This window comes from Salmo trutta, chromosome 19, assembly GCF_901001165.1.
Source record: "Salmo trutta chromosome 19, fSalTru1.1, whole genome shotgun sequence".
Taxonomy (NCBI): Eukaryota; Metazoa; Chordata; class Actinopteri; order Salmoniformes; family Salmonidae; genus Salmo; species Salmo trutta.
Genome location: NC_042975.1, coordinates 36,827,959 through 36,847,203, shown reverse-complemented (window position 1 = coordinate 36,847,203; position 19,245 = coordinate 36,827,959). Strand labels below are relative to the sequence as shown.

General features: G+C 44.3%; 2 protein-coding genes across 5 annotated transcripts; one reads left to right on the top strand and one right to left on the bottom strand.

Moving 5' to 3' along the window:
• Window positions 1-1,705: 1,705 nt before the first annotated feature.
• On the top strand, window positions 1,706-10,133 carry LOC115154506 (signal-induced proliferation-associated 1-like protein 3). 3 transcript variants are annotated; one of them, XM_029700782.1, is made up of 8 exons: window positions 1,706-1,768; window positions 2,840-3,274; window positions 3,798-4,106; window positions 4,362-4,521; window positions 7,856-8,084; window positions 8,235-8,361; window positions 8,630-8,705; window positions 8,821-10,133. In XM_029700782.1, exons 2-8 carry the CDS (start codon window positions 2,943-2,945, stop codon window positions 8,977-8,979), a joined length of 1,392 nt encoding a protein of 463 aa, XP_029556642.1. In that variant the 5' UTR covers window positions 1,706-1,768; window positions 2,840-2,942; the 3' UTR covers window positions 8,980-10,133. The 3 variants fall into 3 exon arrangements, with proteins under 3 accessions (XP_029556642.1, XP_029556641.1, XP_029556643.1); XM_029700781.1 differs by having other exon boundaries at window positions 1,739-1,768; window positions 2,817-3,274; XM_029700783.1 differs by lacking the exons at window positions 1,706-1,768; window positions 2,840-3,274 and adding an exon at window positions 3,347-3,595.
• A 1,379-nt stretch (window positions 10,134-11,512) lies between these two features.
• On the bottom strand, window positions 11,513-19,009 carry meiosin (meiosis initiator). Of its 2 annotated transcripts, XM_029699305.1 has the most exons (13): window positions 18,955-19,009; window positions 18,803-18,833; window positions 18,478-18,529; window positions 18,255-18,357; window positions 17,980-18,091; window positions 17,773-17,886; window positions 17,352-17,594; window positions 17,113-17,245; window positions 15,145-15,374; window positions 14,762-14,844; window positions 11,961-12,217; window positions 11,773-11,862; window positions 11,513-11,686 (listed from the first exon to the last, which is right to left on the bottom strand). In XM_029699305.1, the coding sequence occupies exons 3-13, from the start codon at window positions 18,519-18,521 to the stop codon at window positions 11,533-11,535; spliced, it is 1,563 nt and encodes a 520-aa protein (XP_029555165.1). In that variant the 5' UTR covers window positions 18,522-18,529; window positions 18,803-18,833; window positions 18,955-19,009; the 3' UTR covers window positions 11,513-11,532. The 2 variants fall into 2 exon arrangements, with proteins under 2 accessions (XP_029555165.1, XP_029555166.1); XM_029699306.1 differs by lacking the exons at window positions 18,803-18,833; window positions 18,955-19,009 and having other exon boundaries at window positions 18,478-18,646.
• Window positions 19,010-19,245: the final 236 nt, after the last annotated feature.

The following is a 19,245-nucleotide window of genomic DNA, read 5'->3' as shown; positions in this document are numbered from 1 at the left end:
AACCACACTAGCCCAGGACCTCCAAATCTGGCTTATTCACCTGCGGAATCGTATGAGACCCGCCACCCGGACAGCTGGTGAAGCTGAGGAGTATTTCTGTCTGTAATAAAGCCCTTTTGTAGGGAAAACTCATTCTGAATGGCTGGGCCTGGCTCCCAAGTGAGTAGGTCTATGCCCTCCCAGGCCCACCCATGGCTGCACCCCTGCCCAGTCATGTGAAATCCATAGCTTAGGGCCTAATGAATTTATGTCAATTGACTAATTTCCTTATATGAACTGTAACTTAGTAAAATCATTGCATGTTGCATTTACATTTTTGTTCAGTATATTTACCCACTGATTCTTGAAGAATATCACTTATAAATGCCTCATAAGCATAGTCAAACTGTCATACCCCATCAGAACCCAAAATGTAAGCTTGTTTTACTCTGTAAACAATGTAACTGTAAACAAACACTTTATAGCCTCAAAACATTGTTAAAACTATCATTTTCATATCATGAATGGTCAGTCCGTATCCATAGCTCTGTCTATGAATTTGAGAGTGGTCACATTTCTCCAGGCCCATCCCATAGCTTTTTACCAAAATAGAGGTTGGGTGACCGCTTTGTTATTGTTTCAACTAAGGACTCTAGCTTTAAGCTTTCAACTTTTTACCTGTATGGTTTGTTTCAGTTGTGATATAAAGGTCTTCCAGTCTGGTATAATTATTTTAATTGATCCCATCAGAGGAGGCTAGTGGGAGGAGCTATAGGAGGACGGGCTCATTCTAATGCTGGAATGGGGTTTCTAGATGTTTGAATCCTTGCCATTTATTCCATTCCAGCCATTACAATCAGCCCGTCCTCCTATAGCGCATTCCCACCAGCCTCCTCTGCATCCCATATTTACTGTAATTTGAGCTCTCCTACGCATATCCTAAGCGACTAGTCACATGCTTTCCCATACAAAATGATGCTTTATCCACGTTCCTTTTCATGAATTGATACATTTTATCGCGTCATGATGGTCATACAGAATCATTGCGACAAAGAATGTAATTGGAACGCTATTGTTGTGGGTTTGATAGCATAGACAATGGATAGGTTTTGTGGATTAGTGAAGTAAACTGGATTGGAAGAGAGGAAGAAAATGAATGGACATTGCAAATTAAAACAACAGACAGATCTGTTTAATAGCTCTGCGCCAACAATCTTGTTTTTAAATAAATGGACTTCAAAGAATTTGATGCTACTATATGAATTTGAAATATTTTTTTTATTTTACAATGACGGCCTACCCCAGCCAAACCCTCCTCTAACCCGGACGACACTGGACCAATTGTGCGCTGTCCTATGGGACTCCCGATTACGGCCGGTTGTGATATAGCCCGGGATTGAACCAAGGTCTGTAGTGACGCCTCTAGCACTGAGATGCAGTGCCTTAGACCGCTGCACCACTCGGGAGCCCACTCGGGAATGAATACATGGTTTACTCAGCAAATATTTAGAGCCAAAATAACATGTCATGAAATGTCCAAAAATGAAATTCTATAGGAGCTTGTGTGACACGCGCTCACTCACGCACACACACACTCACTCACACACACACACACACACACACACACACACACACACACACACACACACACACACACACACACACACACACACACACACACACACACACACACACACTCACACACACTCTCACACAAACACACACACACACACAGAGCACTGTGAGCCCATTGAGGATATGTGAACTGGCTCATTGACACTGGGGAGAGGTAAGTATTCCGTTTTTCCTCTACAAGTTATACCCTGATTTCTTTGGAATGTATTTTAGCATGTGCAGGTGAGGGCTGACAAATTGTCTGTTGTATTTTGTTGCCTTGCATTCAACCGCAGATCATCAGTGGTGATTGATTACATAGTTTATGTACTTGACAATAGGGACAGATCACATAGTCTATGTACTTGACAATAGGGACAGATCACATAGTCTATGTACTTGACAATAGGGACAGATCACATAGTCTATGTACTTGACAATAAGGACAGATCACATAGTCTATGTACTTGACGAAAGGGACAGATCACATAGTCTATGTACTTGACGAAAGGGACTGATTACATAGTCTATGTACTTCACAAAAGCTATTCTGCTGTTTTGTGAGTGGTCATGATTGAGGGATGCTTTGGGGAATTTTGCTGATAGTCTTGACCACCTGCTATTTGTTATGTGCTGCCATCAGGCCTGTGGGCACTAACCTGTGGGGGTTAGTCAATACACTTTTGCAACAATAAGTTTTACAACCTGTTCTCTAAAAATGACCAGAAGAATGGTCATTGATTTGGTTGATACATGCTTTGTGGTAAAAAGTGTGATAATAATGCAAAATACAATGTTTTGCAGAAAAAAGCAATTGGTGACATTGTATGAACAAATTCCTTAAACATTGATTTGTTCAATCTGTGCTATTCAGTGCAATCCAGAGCTGTGAATCCAAGTGCAGTACAATGCAGCTTGGTGTGAACAAAGGGAGCACTGACTACACTCACATGAACAATCAGCCCTTTATTCCTCAGGCCCAGAGCATATAGCCGTGCCTTTTCTAGGGTGGCTCTGGACAGCCCCTCCTCTCATATAGCAAATGAGACGGCTATATGAGACTCCTAAAGACAGTACAAGGTCAGGGCTGAACAAGGGTGCTTCGTACTGGCACACACACACATTGTTACCGGTTATAATGTACATGCAGGTTTTACATTTTACCGTTGACTTTTGCTTATGTATTTCTCTTTCCCTCACTCTGTTTTACACTTTCAACCCAGTCTGGTCGTACATTCCCCCATAGGTGCTGTGGAACATACCAACCATTACCTCTGTCAAACACTCACTCTTTCTCAGTTGGAGGTGCTGTACTACCCCCACCCCCACCCAGCAGTGACTCTCTCTCCATGATGGCCTCCTATAGCCCTACCCACAAGGGCTGGTTTGGTGAGAGGGGGGTTCACCAGGGGATTGGGCTGGACATCCTCTTCAGTGGCAGAGACTTTGACACATCTAATCTGTACTCCCAAAATGACACTCAACAACTTCAGGAGGCCAAGTCCCATTATGCCTGTCCCAGGGCCCCCCAGAGGTCCCTGCATGGCTGGGGCACATACAGCCCCCCTCCACAGAGACCCAGCACTGGGAGCAGAGTGGGGACCAACCAGTGCCAGGGCTACCACGCCCATACCCTGCCCCTGCCCTTGCCCCACAGAGCACTGCCTGTCTTCAGACCCTGGTGAGTAACAGACGGGGGAGTGAGGGTGGGACACCCTGGTGGGTGAGACATGGGGAGTGAGAGATGGGAAGGGAGGGAGTGAGGAAAGGGACACATCGGTGGGAGACAGGCGTAGTGAGACAGAGATTTATAGATTTATATGTATAGATTTATATGTGTGCGGATTCCGGGTCAGCTGAGAGCCGCAGGGTCCCAGGGAGGGGAGGATTAGGGGAAATGTGAGACACACCCTCCCCTCCACCATCACCATGTGACACATAACTTATAAAAACACACTGGGTGGGGCATCGTGCAGAAATAAATTATTGGATTAATGCTTGGGTAAGTCTCAATGCTGTTGAAATTTGATTAGAAAATGTCTATGCATGCCATGTGTGAGTTTGCACATCTGCACTGTGTGTGCATTTATTTGGTGTGTGTGTGTCTGCTGTGTGTTTGTTTGTGGTGTGTTTTTGTATGTGCTGCTGTGTGTGTCTGTGCTGTACCCGTGGATATGGTACGTGTGTGTTTGTTTTGTCTTCAGTGTCTACAGCAGCCCTCGGGGATATAACACTACCACAGTGGACAAACCTCGCATGCTTAGAGCCACTATTACATCCAGCCCCTCGGATTCCAACCACCCTGTCCAGCACCAGAGCCAGCAACCCAGACCAAACCAGCAGCAGGTCATCAAGCAGCAGCACCAGCCAAGTCTCAGTCAAAAGCCTGTCTACCAGCCAAGCCTCAGTCCCACTCCAATCTATAGGAGACTCACAACCTGGCAGCACAAGGACAACACCAATACAGACAACACCATCAAGACTAACAGCCCTCACAGTAACAGAATCAAGAGGTGAGTGTTTGTGTAAGTTTGAGCATGAGGAGAGAGTTATTCTATATTAATGCAGTTGTTGTATAGTGCCTGTACCAAGTACTTCCTTAATGTGTAATTCATTGATTTAGAATAATTATAGTTCTGTAATATTTAGAGAAAAGGGTCTTTGAGATCTGAGTTGACAGGAGTATTTCTATTGAGTTGATCCAGACAGGATTTGCAGTGTGTTGAGAGTGATTACTGAGTAACTGTATGGTACCACTCTGTAATCAGACAGGTGGACATGACGTCCCAGAACGTGTTTGGTCAGCCGCGTGTCCTGGCCTCTCTGCGTGGCCCGCCCTCTCCACGACAGACCCACAAGACAACTAACCTAGAGGAGGAACTGAGGAGGCTCATCATACTGGACACAGAGGACTCAGGGAGGGATGCAGTGAGTTAGGCACACATCGGCTACGTTTACACAGGCTGTCCAATTCTGATATTTCTTCCACTAATTGGTCTTTTGACCAATCACGTCAGATCTTTTCACAGCCCAAAAAAATTCAGAGCTGACCTGATTGGTCAAAAGACCAATTAGTGAAAAAGATCAGAATTGGGCTGCCTGTGTAAAGGCAGCCATCTAGAAACATCATAGATGCACAAGTGAAGCGATAGCAAAATAAATGTAGCCAATTCTACACCACAGGTTTAGTTAAACAAGAGCATTGGGAGCTCTGCCTCCAATAAAGATGTCAACAGGTTTTATTTTCTCCTCCACCATTAGTCAAAACCACAGACTTCTCTTTAAAACCTAGTTAAAGGACAAGCACCACACAATGAAATATACAAACAAAAACAGGTTCTGGACTGGTGCAGGGTCGAGGGAGAACTACCTAAACATGAATTCATATTCAAATCAAGAATAATCAAATATATTTTCTCAACGTAGTCAGACAGTAAAAACGAACAACCAGCCACATGACAAGTCCCCCTCTTACCTGCACCTTCCCTGGTGGATGCACCTCAAACAAAAAATGAGACAGTATTTAAAGAAATAGAAATTACTTTATTTTTCCAGAAGGAACTTCAGTTGTGGCAAGTTGGAAAAGATAAAGATATACTGTATAGTAAACATATTAACAGCAACATTCACATACAAATGCTTACAAAGTACACTGCTCAAAAAAATAAAGGGAACACTAAAATAACACATCCTAGATCTGAATGAATGAAATAATCTTATTAAATACTTTTTTCTTTACATAGTTGAATGTGCTGACAACAAAATCACACAAAAATAATCAATGGAAATCCAATTTATCAACCCATGGAGGTCTGGATTTGGAGTCACACTCAAAATTAAAGTGGAAAACCACACTACAGGCTGATCCAACTTTGATGTAATGTCCTTAAAACAAGTCAAAATGAGGCTCAGTAGTGTGTGTGGCCTCCACGTGCCTGTATGACCTCCCTATAACGCCTGGGCATGCTCCTGATGAGGTGGCGGATGGTCTCCTGAGGGATCTCCTCCCAGACCTTGACTAAAGCATCCGCCAACTCCTGGACAGTCTGTGGTGCAACGTGACGTTGGTGGATGTAGCGAGACATGATGTCTCAGATGTGCTAAATTGGATTCAGGTCTGGGGAACGGGTGGGCCAGTCCATAGGATCAATGCCTTCCTCTTGCAGGAACTGCTGACACACTCCAGCCACATGAGGTCTAGCATTGTCTTGCATTAGGAGGAACCCAGGGCCAACCGCACCAGCATATGGTCTCACAAGGGGTCTGATGATCTCATCTCGGTACCTAATGGCAGTCAGGCTATCTCTGGCGAGCACATGGAGGGCTGTGCGGCCCCCCAAAGAAATGCCACCCCACACCATGACTGACCCACCGCCAAACCGGTCATGCTGGAGGATGTTGCAGGCAGCAGAACGTTCTCCACGGCGTCTCCAGACTGTCACGTCTGTCACATGTGCTCAGTGTGAACCTGCTTTCATCTGTGAAGAGCACAGGGCGCCAGTGGCGAATTTGCCAATCTTGGTGTTCTCTGGCAAATGCCAAACGTCCTGCACGGTGTTGGGCTGTAAGCACAACCCCCACCTGTGGACGTCGGGCCCTCATACCACCCTCATGGAGTCTGTTTCTGACCGTTTGAGCAGACACATGCACATTTGTGGCCTGCTGGAGGTCATTTTGCAGGGCTCTGGCAGTGCTCCTCCTGCTCCTCCTTGCACAAAGGCGGAGGTAGCGGTCCTGCTGCTGGGTTGTTGCCCTCCTACGGCCTCCTCCACGTCACCTGATGTACTGTCCTGTCTCTTGGTAGCGCCTCCATGCTCTGGACACTACGCTGACAGACACAGCAAACCTTCTTGCCACAGCTCGCATTGATGTGCCATCCTGGATGAGCTGCACTACCTGAGTGCAGAGTGAAAGCACCGCCAGCATTCAAAAGTGACCAAAACATCAGCCAGGAAGTATAGGAACTGAGAAGTGGTCTGTGGTCCCCACCTGCAGAACCACTCCTTTATTGGGGGTGTCTTGCTAATTGCCTATAATTTCCACCTGTTGTCTATTCCATTTGCACAACAGCATGTGAAATTTATTGTCAATCAGTGTTGCTTCCTAAGTGGACAGTTTGATTTCACAGAAGTGTGATTGACTTGGAGTTACATTGTGTTGTTTAAGTGTTCCCTTTATTTTTTTGAGCAGTATATATACACACACACACGCCTTCGGAAAGTATTCAGACCCCTTGACTTTTTCCACATTTTGTTACGTTACAGCCTTATTCTAAAATTGATTTCAATAGTTTTTCCCCCCTCATCAATCTACACACAATACCCCCTAATGACAAAGCAAAAACAGGTTTAGAAATGTTTGCCAATTCATTAAAAATAAAATACTTAAATATCACATTTACGTACGTTTTCAGACACTTTACTCAGTACTTTGTTGAAGCGCCTTTGCAGTGATTACTGCCTCAAGTCTTCTTTGGTATGACGCTACAAGCTTGGCACAATCATGTCTCTGAGCTCTACGGACAATGCTTGGTTTTTGCTCTGACATGCACTGTCAACTGTGGAACCTTATATAGACAGGTGTGTGCCTTTCCAAATCATGTGAAATCAATTGAATTTAACACAGGTGGACTCCAATCAAGTTGTAGAAACATCTCAAGGATGATCAATAGAAACAGGATGCACCTGAGCTCAATTTCGAGTCACATAGCAAAGGGTCTGAATACTTATGTAAATAAGGTATTTCTTCTTTTTATTTGAATAAATTTGCAAAAATGTATAAAAAACAGTTTTCACTTTGTCATTATATTGGTATTGTGTATAGATTGATGAGGAAAAATGTAATTTAATACATTTTAGAATAAGGCTGTAACGTAACAAATTGTGGAAAAAGTCAAGGTGTCTGAATACTTTCCGAACGCACCGTGTATGTGTATAATTATATATATACAAGATAAATGTAAGTCACAAAAATCTATTTTCATTTATGAGCTGTGCTGATGATGGTACAAAACCTTTAGTGGCTCTTGCTTTTTGGAGTCTGTACCCTCAGTCAGCCAATGAAATTACAGGATCAATCATTCAATTAGCCGTTTTTTTCTCAAAGCAAGGTAGGGTGCGCAAGAAAATAGAGGCTCATTGTCAGACCTGTGACACACAGATGTTGAATATTCTAACGTACTCATATTCAATATGAGTACTAACCTTAAAGTTACAGAGTATGTTCATATACTCATTTAACTGACCACAGCTCTGTCCCCTAGTCCTGCCGTCATAGCCTCTCTACAGAGATCAGCCTCGGCAGTGGTCCCCTGGACTCCAGTCTGGCATGTTCCCCAGTCTCTGACTGCACAGAGTTGGAGGGGCTAGAGGACCTGTCTGCCTCTGAGCTGTCCCTGACTGAGGGCTGGGACCCTGGACACATCCCCTTACTGGACCCTGCCTGGAGCCTGGAGTGGAGCAAACTTGTCAACGCTGCCAAGGCCAATGAAGGTAGGAGACTGTGTGTGCAAGAAGCACGTCTATGTGCCTGAGTTTGCCTATGAATGTTTGTGAGGAGCATGGCATTTTAGACCGAATTATAATATGCAATGATTTTTTGTGATGTCATTGTATGTTGTGTTAATTTTTTAATGCTTGTAGCAAAGAGGACAGTGGAGCCCATTCCTCCCAACAAGTCCAAGAAGCATGGATCAGAGGGTGGACCTGCTGCTTGCCCACCTAATCACTACCCTCCTCAGGGCTACAATGCCCCGCCCACATTAAGAAGGTACAGTACACACTCTCTCTCTCTCTCTCTCTCTCTCTCTCTCTCTGGTCCCATTCCCTTTACTGGACACACACTCATAATAGCTGTACTCCGACTTAATGACCCTAAGTCCTGTAAGATATTCATTCTCAAACAGACATGGATAAGTTTGGAGTGTGCCATTTATAGAGTTATGCATTTTAATTCAGCTTCAGCACATTTGTTTTTTCCCTCATGAAGTTTGTGTTGAAGTTATTCTTTATTAACAAGATGTTTTGCTTCTCTACAGTGAAGTGCCCAGTGATCTGTCTAGACTTCACCACCTGGAAGCGCTGCTGAGACACTTGGAGAGCAACCTGGAGAAGGTGCGACACTTCCGCCTCAGATACACAACCCCCATCTCTCATAATTAAATCAATTTCAACCACTTCACCATCTCTTTTTAAATAACCCCATGACCTCTCTCTCTGTGACGGTCAGGAAAGGGAGGATAAAGTAGCCCTGATGGAGGAAGTGACGATTCTGAGAGAGACCAACCAGCGCCTGTGGGAGGAGTCTCTTTCATCCAACGAACAGCTCCGTAAACTCAGCCTGTTGTTCAACATGGCCCCAGGAATGATGCCTAGAGAGAGAGAATGACCAGTGACACTAAGAGGAGAGAGAGATGATTTGAAAAGAGGAGTAGAGGAAAAAAGGGTTTCAACAAAGATAGTACCTTGAAACAGAGTTTTCAAATGTAAATTGTCTTCAAAATATGATCAGAGAAAGAGGACAGATCACGGCGAGTTACCAGAGTTTGCTTGTAGAGGTTACTTATGCTGGGACAGTGACATGTACAAGCTGGCTAAATGTTTGAGTTGTTAGCCAGTTCAGCTTTACACAGTTGGTACGTTTTAACTCCATGACATTGGAATATTTCAGTTGTGTAATCCTCACATCCTCTCACCTCTCCTGCTTGTCAAAACCCATTGGATGAGAAAACCAGAGGTCCTCTGACCTTCTCCACCAATGGGTACAATAAAATATTTAAGAATGCACTGCTGAGATTTGAACTCCGGATCTCTTGTTTACTAGACAGGTACTTTAACCAAGCTGGCTAAATGTTTGAGTTGTTTGCCAGTTCAACTTTACACAGTTGGTACGTTTTAACTCTTTCAAAAAGTGCCCTTTTTCGATGACATTGGAAAATCTCAATCGCATATTCCTCGCATCCTCTCCACTCTCGCCCTGCCTACTTCTCTAAACCCATTGGATGAGAAAACCAGAGATCCCTCCCCTCTGACCTTCTCCACCAATGGGTAAAAAGAAATGCAGGAAAAGGCACTGCTGCGATTTGAACTCCGGATCTCCTGTTTACTAGACCAGCTAAACTACAGCCCCACGCGGCGGAGATAGACGTTATTTCTATCGCGGGTATGAAAATCTGTCTAATTCATTTAACCCATATCTCTGTCTAGCGACATAACATGTCACAAAACAGATGTAATTTCCTAGTATTGGAATTGATACGACACCTTGAATTGACTAGCAACAGGGTTTCTTAATAAACTATGGTTTGGTACCCAAAGTGGGCCCCGAGCATAAGAGGTGGGTCGCAAGTTATGAATCAACATTTATAATCACACACTATTTCTTCTCAATTTGGGTCATTCGAGGACAGTACATTTGTCATTTGGGTCTCGAGTTTAGAAATCTTAAGAACCCCTGGGCTAGAGACCTGCTGCTCTGTACCTTGATAGATTGCCTGTTCACATTATTTCTCGTTTAATAAATTCTGCTATGAAAAAGGCTAAGTAATAACTACCTGATTGTATTACCAGCGCTTTGAGTATACTGAAACCTGAGATTCCCAAAGTCAAGCGATAATGACTTCTAAACGACTCCCATGTAGTTTGAGGGCACAGTGGTCTTGCCTTTAGATGAAAAACTGAGCTCTACAATGTGACTTTTAGTGTTGTTTTGTTTAAAGAATGATTGTTATATTTATAATAATCTAAAATACCATATTGTATGGTATCTAAAATAAATGTTCACTCGTTTCATTTGTCTCAAATAACTCAAAGTAGTAACAATTTAATAACTTTAATTTACAGAACATCTTAACATATTTTGACACCACACATAGAAACACTTCAGCAAACTTCCAATTGACAATTTGAATAACTCAATACAATGGTAAGACTTCAGTTCTTACCTGCCTTGTAAAAAATGAATTTACACAATGTGTAATAGAAACACATAGACATTCCACACATATTAATAAATGCAGTGTGTATAAATAGGTAATAAATAAAATGGTCAGTCCATGGGGCAAGTGATTTATGTGCTGCATACTGTGTAGCCTGGAATTTCTTTGGCCCTTATGATCATAAATATAGACTGATTGATGAAATAAACTTCAGGGTGACATGACTAGTAAAACACTGCCTTGGCATTATAACCCACGGGAAGACATCACTTAATGTAAATACAAAACTTCCTACTAAAATGGTTCTCAGTGATATCTGTAAAACCACGTTTGAACATGTTGTATAAATAACTTTAACATGAGGCAGAAAACTAAAAGTAACAGTTAAATGTGGCGTGCTAGACCAGGGGTTCCCAAACCTTTTCACTCAGGCCCCCCTTCCAGCATTGGGGAACAGCGTCTTTTTTTGCAATTCTATACATTTTGTCATGGGGTGCAAAGAAAATGTTGCAGTTTTAAAGCAAATGATCTTGCACTTCTATACATTTTGCCATGTATTGGAGTGACCAAAAAATTACAACAATATCTATGGGCTAAAAAACCTAAATAAAAAACGTTAGCTGACATGGGCTAGTTGTTCTGGACATCTGACAAGGTATAAATAGCTCTATAAGGTATGCAATGACTGACATGACAAGAGGAACTGATGATCCACTACCTAATTTCAGTACCTAATTCTACTACTACAACTTCAAGAGTGAGTTTAAAGTTGGACTGACTTCCTTTAAAACATTTATATAATTTGGGAACCACTGTGCTAGACAAAGAGATTAAGTGTCTGCGTTTGAGAATATAATTTAAACTACAAAGAACTTCATAATTAACTCATACGGTAAGTGTTTCTTAAATAAACAATCTTGTTGATTTGAATATGGACAGATACAGTATAAATATGGACATCCAATGCTAGATGCATATGGTCAGTGTGTGTGGAGGTAGCTACTCTAGGGGCCTCCTCTGGTTGCAGCACACAGGTCTCTCTGGGCCAGCAGCATGTGGAGGGGGCTGGGTACACAGTCCTCTTCCTCCCCGCCTCCCTCCACCAACTCACTCCTCACGTTACGGTTCTGCTGGCGGCTGAAGTGACGAGCCTTCAGACTGAGAGACATTACACAAGCTCCTCTGTAAAACTGAGAAATTCCAATTGTAAGTAAAGAGACAGACACAATAAGAAAGTTACTGACCAGTAGACATGCCTCTCCTGCTTGGGCATGACGTGCCACAGGCTGGCCAGCTCCTTGGTGACCACGGTAGACGGGGTGCCAGGGTGGGTACTGTTCAAAGACATGGCAGACATCTTAGTTACACACAGAGGTACAGCACATCAAGCTGAAACACAGGGTTATGGGGTTAAAGGTCAGGAGTCACTCACCGGAGGTAGGTCTTCCTGTTGATGCGGCAGAACATTATGAAGCCATTGACACACTTCTTCTTCAGGTTAAGAGGGGTGCGAGGGGGACCCTTGGTGGAGGCATTGGCTCTGCGGTGCCGTCCTGTGCTACTGGTCTTTAACTTCAGAGGGACTTGCTGTTGCTTGGGGGTCCAGGTGACGTCCCCTTCCTCCCCCTCACTCAGGGAGGACCGCCACCCTCCTCTGCCATGCCTGACTTCAGCTTCACCCTCTGACAGCTAGGGGGAATAGTGGCTTTATCATTAGGCTGAACATACCCATTTCCTTAATTGTTTTGCATGATATACCGACACTTATGGATAGTAGAACATGAAAAACAGTTCAGTGATATAATTTTCGTTCGGTTTCGGTACTGCTGTCAAATGTGTCTCACGGATTAAGCCTGTCTACTAGCACAGCCAACCCCTTATTATAGCGCGCACTATACCTGATCCACCTACTCACTGCTAGCCTGCACTGAGAGTCTGGGCTGCATCATGTTAGCTCCACCTACTCACTGCTAGCCTCCACAGGGAGTCTGGGCTGCATCATGTTAGCTCCACCTACTCACTGCTAGCCTGCACTGAGAGTCTGGGCTGCATCATGTTAGCTCCACCTACTCACTGCTAGCCTCCACAGGGAGTCTGGGCTGCATCATGTTAGCTCCACCTACTCACTGCTAGCCTGCACTGAGAGTCTGGGCTGCATCATGTTAGCTCCACCTACTCACTGCTAGCCTGCACTGGGAGTCTGGGCTGCATCATGTTAGCTCCACCTACTCACTGCTAGCCTCCACTGGGAGTCTGGGCTGCATCATGTTAGATCCACCTACTCACTGCTAGCCTGCACTGAGAGTCTGGGCTGCATCATGTTAGCTCCACCTACTCACTGCTAGCCTGCACTGAGAGTCTGGGCTGCATCATGTTAGCTCCACCTACTCACTGCTAGCCTGCACTGAGAGTCTGGGCTGCATCAGGTTAGCTCCACCTACTCACTGCTAGCCTGCACTGAGAGTCTGGGCTGCATCATGTTAGCTCCACCTACTCACTGCTAGCCTGCACTGAGAGTCTGGGCTGCATCATGTTAGATCCACCTACTCACTGCTAGCCTGCACTGGGAGTCTGGGCTGCATCATGTTAGATCCACCTACTCACTGCTAGCCTCCACTGAGAGTCTGGGCTGCATCATGTTAGATCCGCCTACTCACTACTAGCCTCCACTGGGAGTCTGGGCTGCATCATGTTAGCTCCACCTACTCACTGCTAGCCTGCACTGGGAGTCTGGGCTGCATCATGTTAGCTCCACCTACTCACTGCTAGCCTCCACTGGGAGTCTGGGCTGCATCATGTTAGATCCACCTACTCACTGCTAGCCTCCACTGAGAGTCTGGGCTGCATCATGTTAGATCCACCTACTCACTGCTAGCCTGCACTGAGAGTCTGGGCTGCATCATGTTAGCTCCACCTTCTCACTGCTAGCCTGCACTGAGAGTCTGGGCTGCATCATGTTAGCTCCACCTACTCACTGCTAGCCTCCACTGAGAGTCTGGGCTGCATCATGTTAGCTCCACCTACTCACTGCTAGCCTCCACTGAGAGTCTGGGCTGCATCATGTTAGCGCCACCTACTCACTGCTAGCCTGCACTGAGAGTCTGGGCTGCATCATGTTAGCTCCACCTACTCACTGCTAGCCTCCACTGGGAGTCTGGGCTGCATCATGTTAGCTCCACCTACTCACTACTAGCCTCCACTGAGAGTCTGGGCTGCATCATGTTAGCTCCACCTACTCACTGCTAGCCTCCACTGGGAGTCTGGGCTGCATCATGTTAGCTCCACCTACTCACTGCTAGCCTGCACTGGGAGTCTGGGCTGCATCATGTTAGCTCCACCTACTCACTGCTAGCCTGCACTGGGAGTCTGGGCTGAATCATGTTAGCTCCACCTACTCACTGCTAGCCTCCACTGGGAGTCTGGGCTGCATCATGTTAGCTCCGTTCGCAAAACAATGTCCATACAGGCAAGAACACTTTACAATGCAAGAAGATACCCGTAACTTCCAGCTTTGTAGGCTAACTTTCCTTGCTAGCTGACAGCTAAAGGTAACATCAATTCATTACCCTTGTACTTTGTTTGTGATAATATAGAAACAGTAACGCAAAAGCTGATTGCCACCAAAAACATTCATTCACTTATTCGGTCTCTCTCACATCTCTCCCAAAGATTATCTATTGCCTCAGCAAACTGACTGTGCTCCAAACCTCTTGCCTTGTGAATGACGCCTTTACTGGTTAAAGAGACAGCGCACATTTTTTTTTATAAAAGAAGCTACTTCTATGCAAATGTTGTTGATCAGTACAATAAAATAAGTCCCAAATGGAAGGGAACCAAATTGTTTTTCATCTGGAGCCCTATGAAATCAGCCAAAACAAGCTCAATAACTCAATGCATGGACACACTCCTATTGAATATGAATTCACCTGTATGGTGGATAGACCTAGGCTACATCCTGATTTACCCAGTTTATCAATAGAGATTTATCATTTATTGTGATATTGAACTCAAAAGATGCCCAACGATTGAACAGAGCAGTAGCTGAGTTTATCTGTCTGAATTAGGTGCCATTCTGTGACTGGCTAATATGCTTTCTTTTTTTGTACTGTTCTATCGTTTTGGTATCGAGTATTGTGATACTAAACCTGGTATCAATATCGAACACAACACTAGTACCTAACACACTATACAGTAAACATTTGTGTTGTGAAAACATGATTCTATGAGGCTTACTGAGTCATTGGGGTCATGGCTGGGCAGGCAGGAGACTTTGGTGTGGGTCGTTTTAGGGGTGACCCAAACATCCTCGAATAGCACTGCAAAAAGATGAGTGTGTGTTGGCTGTTGGCTATGTTTCACTCTCTCTCTCTCTCTCTCGCACCAGGAACTGAAGACGTAAGTAGGAATGTATATGATTAATAGCTGGAGGAATCCTTCCAATCGAGTTACAATTAGGTTTTGCAGACTGCACTACTTGGTAGACCACACTTCAAATATACTTCAATGGCAGGCAGGGTCTCTTTTGTACCCAACAACATAAAGCAGCAATACCCTGGTCATTAAGATGATATTAAATCAGCTTAATATTGAGCGTGTGTTATTAAAAGGAGTGTTACCATGGAGCTCCTCCTGGCCCTCAGGCAACAGGCAGTGGCTGAGGCCCCGGGCAGGGGATGTGAGGAGGGAAGGGCTGAGGTTTAGACTGTCCCCAGTCCCAAACAGCGGCAGCAAGGGGAGCAGGGTAGGGCGTTGGGGCGTGGCAGCAGGGCTGTGGAAGGTCTCCCTTTGCCCTCGCATGGGTGGGATTACCCCAAGCATTTGGTCCTTCAGGAAAAGTGATCCTGGCCTGGAAACACATACAGTTGAAGTCGAAACTTTACATACACTTAGGTTGGAATCATTAAAACTTGTTTTCCAAACACTCCACAAATTTCTTGTTAACAAACTATAGTTTTGGAAAGTCGGTTAGGACATCTACTTTGTTCATGTCACAAGTAATTTTTCCAACAATTGTTTACAGACAGATTATTTCACTTATAATTCACTGTATCACAATTCCAGTGGGTCAGAAGTTTACATACACTAAGTTGACTGTGCCTTTAAACAGCTTAGAAAATTTCAGAAAATGATGTCAATGCTTTAGAAGATTCTGATAGGCTAATTGACATAATTTGAGTCATTTGGAGGTGTACCTGTGGATGTATTTCAAGACCTACCTTCAAACTCAGTGCCTCTTTGCTTGACATCATGGGAAAATCAAAAGAAATCAGCCAAGACCTCAGAAAACAAATTGTAGACCTCCACAAGTCTGGTTCATCCTTGGGAGCAATTTCCAAATGCCTGAAGGTACCACGTTAATCTGTACAAACAATAGTACGCAAGTATAAACACCATGGGACCACGCAGCCGTCATACCGCTCAGGAAGGAGACGCGTTCTGTATCCTAGAGATGAACGTACTTTGGTGCAAAAAGTGCAAATCAATCCCAGAACAACAGCAAAGGACCTTGTGAAGACGCTGGAGGAAACAGTTACAAAAGTATCTATATCCACAGTAAAACGAGTCCTATATCGACATAACCTGAAAGGCCGCTCAGCAAGGAAGAAGCCACTGCTCCAAAACCGCCATAAAAAAGCCAGACTACGGTTTGCAACTGCACATGGGGACAAAGATAGTACTTTTTGGAGAAATGTCCTCTGGTCTGATGAAACAAAATAGAACTGTTTGACCATAATGACCATCGTTATGTTTGGAGGAAAAAGGGGGATGCTTGCAAGCCGAAGAACACCATCCCAACAGTGAAGCACGGGGGTGGCAGCATCATGTTGTGGGGGTGCTTTGCTGCAGGAGGGACTGGTGCACTTCACAAAATAGATGGAATCATGAGGCAGGAAAATTATGTGGATATATTGAAGCAACATTTCAAGACATCAGTCAGGAAGTTAAAGCTTGGTCACAAATGGGTCTTCCAAATGGACAATGACCCCAAGCATACTTCTAAAGTTGTGGCAAAATGGCTTAAGGACAACAAAGTCAAGGTATTGAAGGGGCCATCACAAAGCCCTGACCTCAATCCTATAGAAAATTTGTGGGCAGAACTAAAAACGTGTGTGCGAGCAAGGAGTCCTACAAACCTAACTCAGTTACATCAGCTCTGTCAGGAGGAATGGGCCAAAATTCACCCAACTTATTGTGGGAAGCTTGTGGAAGGCTACCTGAAACGTTTGACCCAAGTTAAACAATTTAAAGGCAATGCTACCAAATGCTAATTGAGTGTATGTAAACTTCTGACCCACTGGGAATGTGATGAAAGAAATAAAAGCTGAAATAAATCACTCTCTACTATTATTCTGACATTTCACACTCTTAAAATAAAGTGGTGATCCTAACTGACCTAAGACAGGGAATTTTTACTAGGATTAAATGTCAGAAATTGTGAAAAACTGAGTTTAAATGTATTTGGCTAAGGTGTATGCAAACTTCCGACTTCAACTGTACATATGGGTTGAAAACACATTCACATGAATACTATACTAAGTTACACTAAAAAGGGCAGGCATGCGGCTACAGGGATGTAAACCCACCCAGTAATTGGAGTAGTTGGAGCGTCTAGGACCCCGCTCCCTGATGGGATGCTCTCGCTGCCTGTGCGGTCCTCACAGACAAAGCAGTGGCCTCTCTGTGTTGGGGATGGAGTCCACAGAGTCCCACTGCTCCCTGTGGGAGACCGAAAGACAGAGGCATTAACTCAGTAACATTTGTCCCAAACACACCTGTCATGTAGCTCCCTGAGAACACTGAGGGACACTCAAGCCTAACTCACCCTCCAGAGGCGTGCTCAGGGGGAGCAGCTGATTTAGGCTGAAGCCTGAATCCAGGGAGCTCGGCTGGGAGTCGCTGTCATACACAGGCCACGCCCCATGGCTATCACTAGACTGGAGCTCTGACCAATCATAATGCACACCCCACATGGGGACAGAAACACCCTCCTCTGGGTAAACTATTTTTCCATTGGCTACAGCTTTGTACAACCTCCTTCTGTTCACCTGAAGGTCTGCCTTCACCTCTGAGTTAAGAAAACAGAAAAGCAACATTCTGGTTAGAGTGATGTTATTATACACAAAACTAGAGTTTGTAATCATACTTGATGTAACTAACAGAACTACTCTCGTCACCTTACAACAGTCTTTGACAATGTTGAACATAATGTCTTGGGTAGTTGAGGGGAGGTGTGAGTCTGGTACCTGAGGTGGGGGCAGGTCTCTTGCGGGAACGGCTGCAAACATATTTGCGCTTGGCCTTTAGAGTGTGAGGGGGGGTGCAGGGCTCAGAGAGGGTGTTCTCTTCACTCTCAGACCCTGTGCACGCACACACACATACAGTGTAAATGTATTGATATGAAAGTCAGGTATGTAGTCTGTACTTGTCTTGATGCTTGGCTGAGGTTGTACCTGTGTCGGGATCCTGTTTGGGGATGCAGTGTGGGGGCAAGCGGCTCTGCAGGGTCTGGATCCTACTCTGAAGAAAGTCAAAATAGCGCAGCATGTGGACCAGAGTCTCCTTCTGAAGATAGATTAGAGGTGAGACAACACACACAGAAACACCCACCCACATAATGTAACCGTAATGTATTCAGACATACTGTAGCCATGCACCACATACGGACACAAATACTCATACAGGGAATCCATTAATAGAATTAAATCAAGATCGTCCGTGCACAAACCTTGGTGAGTCCTCGGCCATTCCTAGGCTTAGATATGGGCAGGAGGCCTGCAATCTCTTTCAGACTGTTGCTCCAGCATGTGCTCCAGTCCAGCTGATCCTTACTGTAAGATAATGTACCCATTACTTAGCTACAGTAGATCATTTTAATGATGTCTTCAAGTCTCTTTTCTCATTATTTTTGACAGTGACGTGCAACAGGCCATTTAAGTAGCTAAAAGTACCTTTTCCTGCGAGTCGCGTCTCTGCCTGCGGGTCCTTGTGCCATGCTCAAATCTGCCACAGGGGGCGTCAAAGATGCAAAATGAACGTTCACAGTCCCTTGCGCGGTAACGTTAGTTTGCTAGCCAGTTAAGTTAGCCAGCTGAAGTTTGCCATCCATCAGTCTAGCTAATTATTATCACGCCTTTAACCAACGAGTGTCTATCTACATGCTTCGCCTCTTGCTCTCTGCTTGAACTAAAATATATTAACATAGTTACGTTGAGCTAATTGCATAGCAAAATTGATATAACGTTAGCTATCCAGCTAACTTTATGGGTAACTTACCAGTTTTTTGTTAACGAGGGCGAGCCAATGACTGTATATGAAGGGTGAACAGAGATAAGCAAGATAAATATACATTTGAATTATTAGCCACTATAAAAATATGACTATCTGTGGAAATAATTGTTAGTGATAATTTATGGCCAGTCACTTACCTAGAAGAAGTTTAGCAGCAAAGAGAATGTTGGCTATCTATTTTTTTAATTGTTCTCTAGCCAGCTAGTCATGTCACCTCATTGGTTAAGAAAAGACCAATCTCTTCGCACGAGGCAGGTCATTGGCTAGACACAGACCTATCCTAGCGAGTACATTGAACGTTCTAAGACTTTAAAGAAATGTGATTCTAATGCTACCATGCAGAAATATTTTTTCCTACATGACAAACCAATCAGTGGTTTGGTTCACTAGAAATCAATCAATCAATAAATAAATAAATTAATAATTGA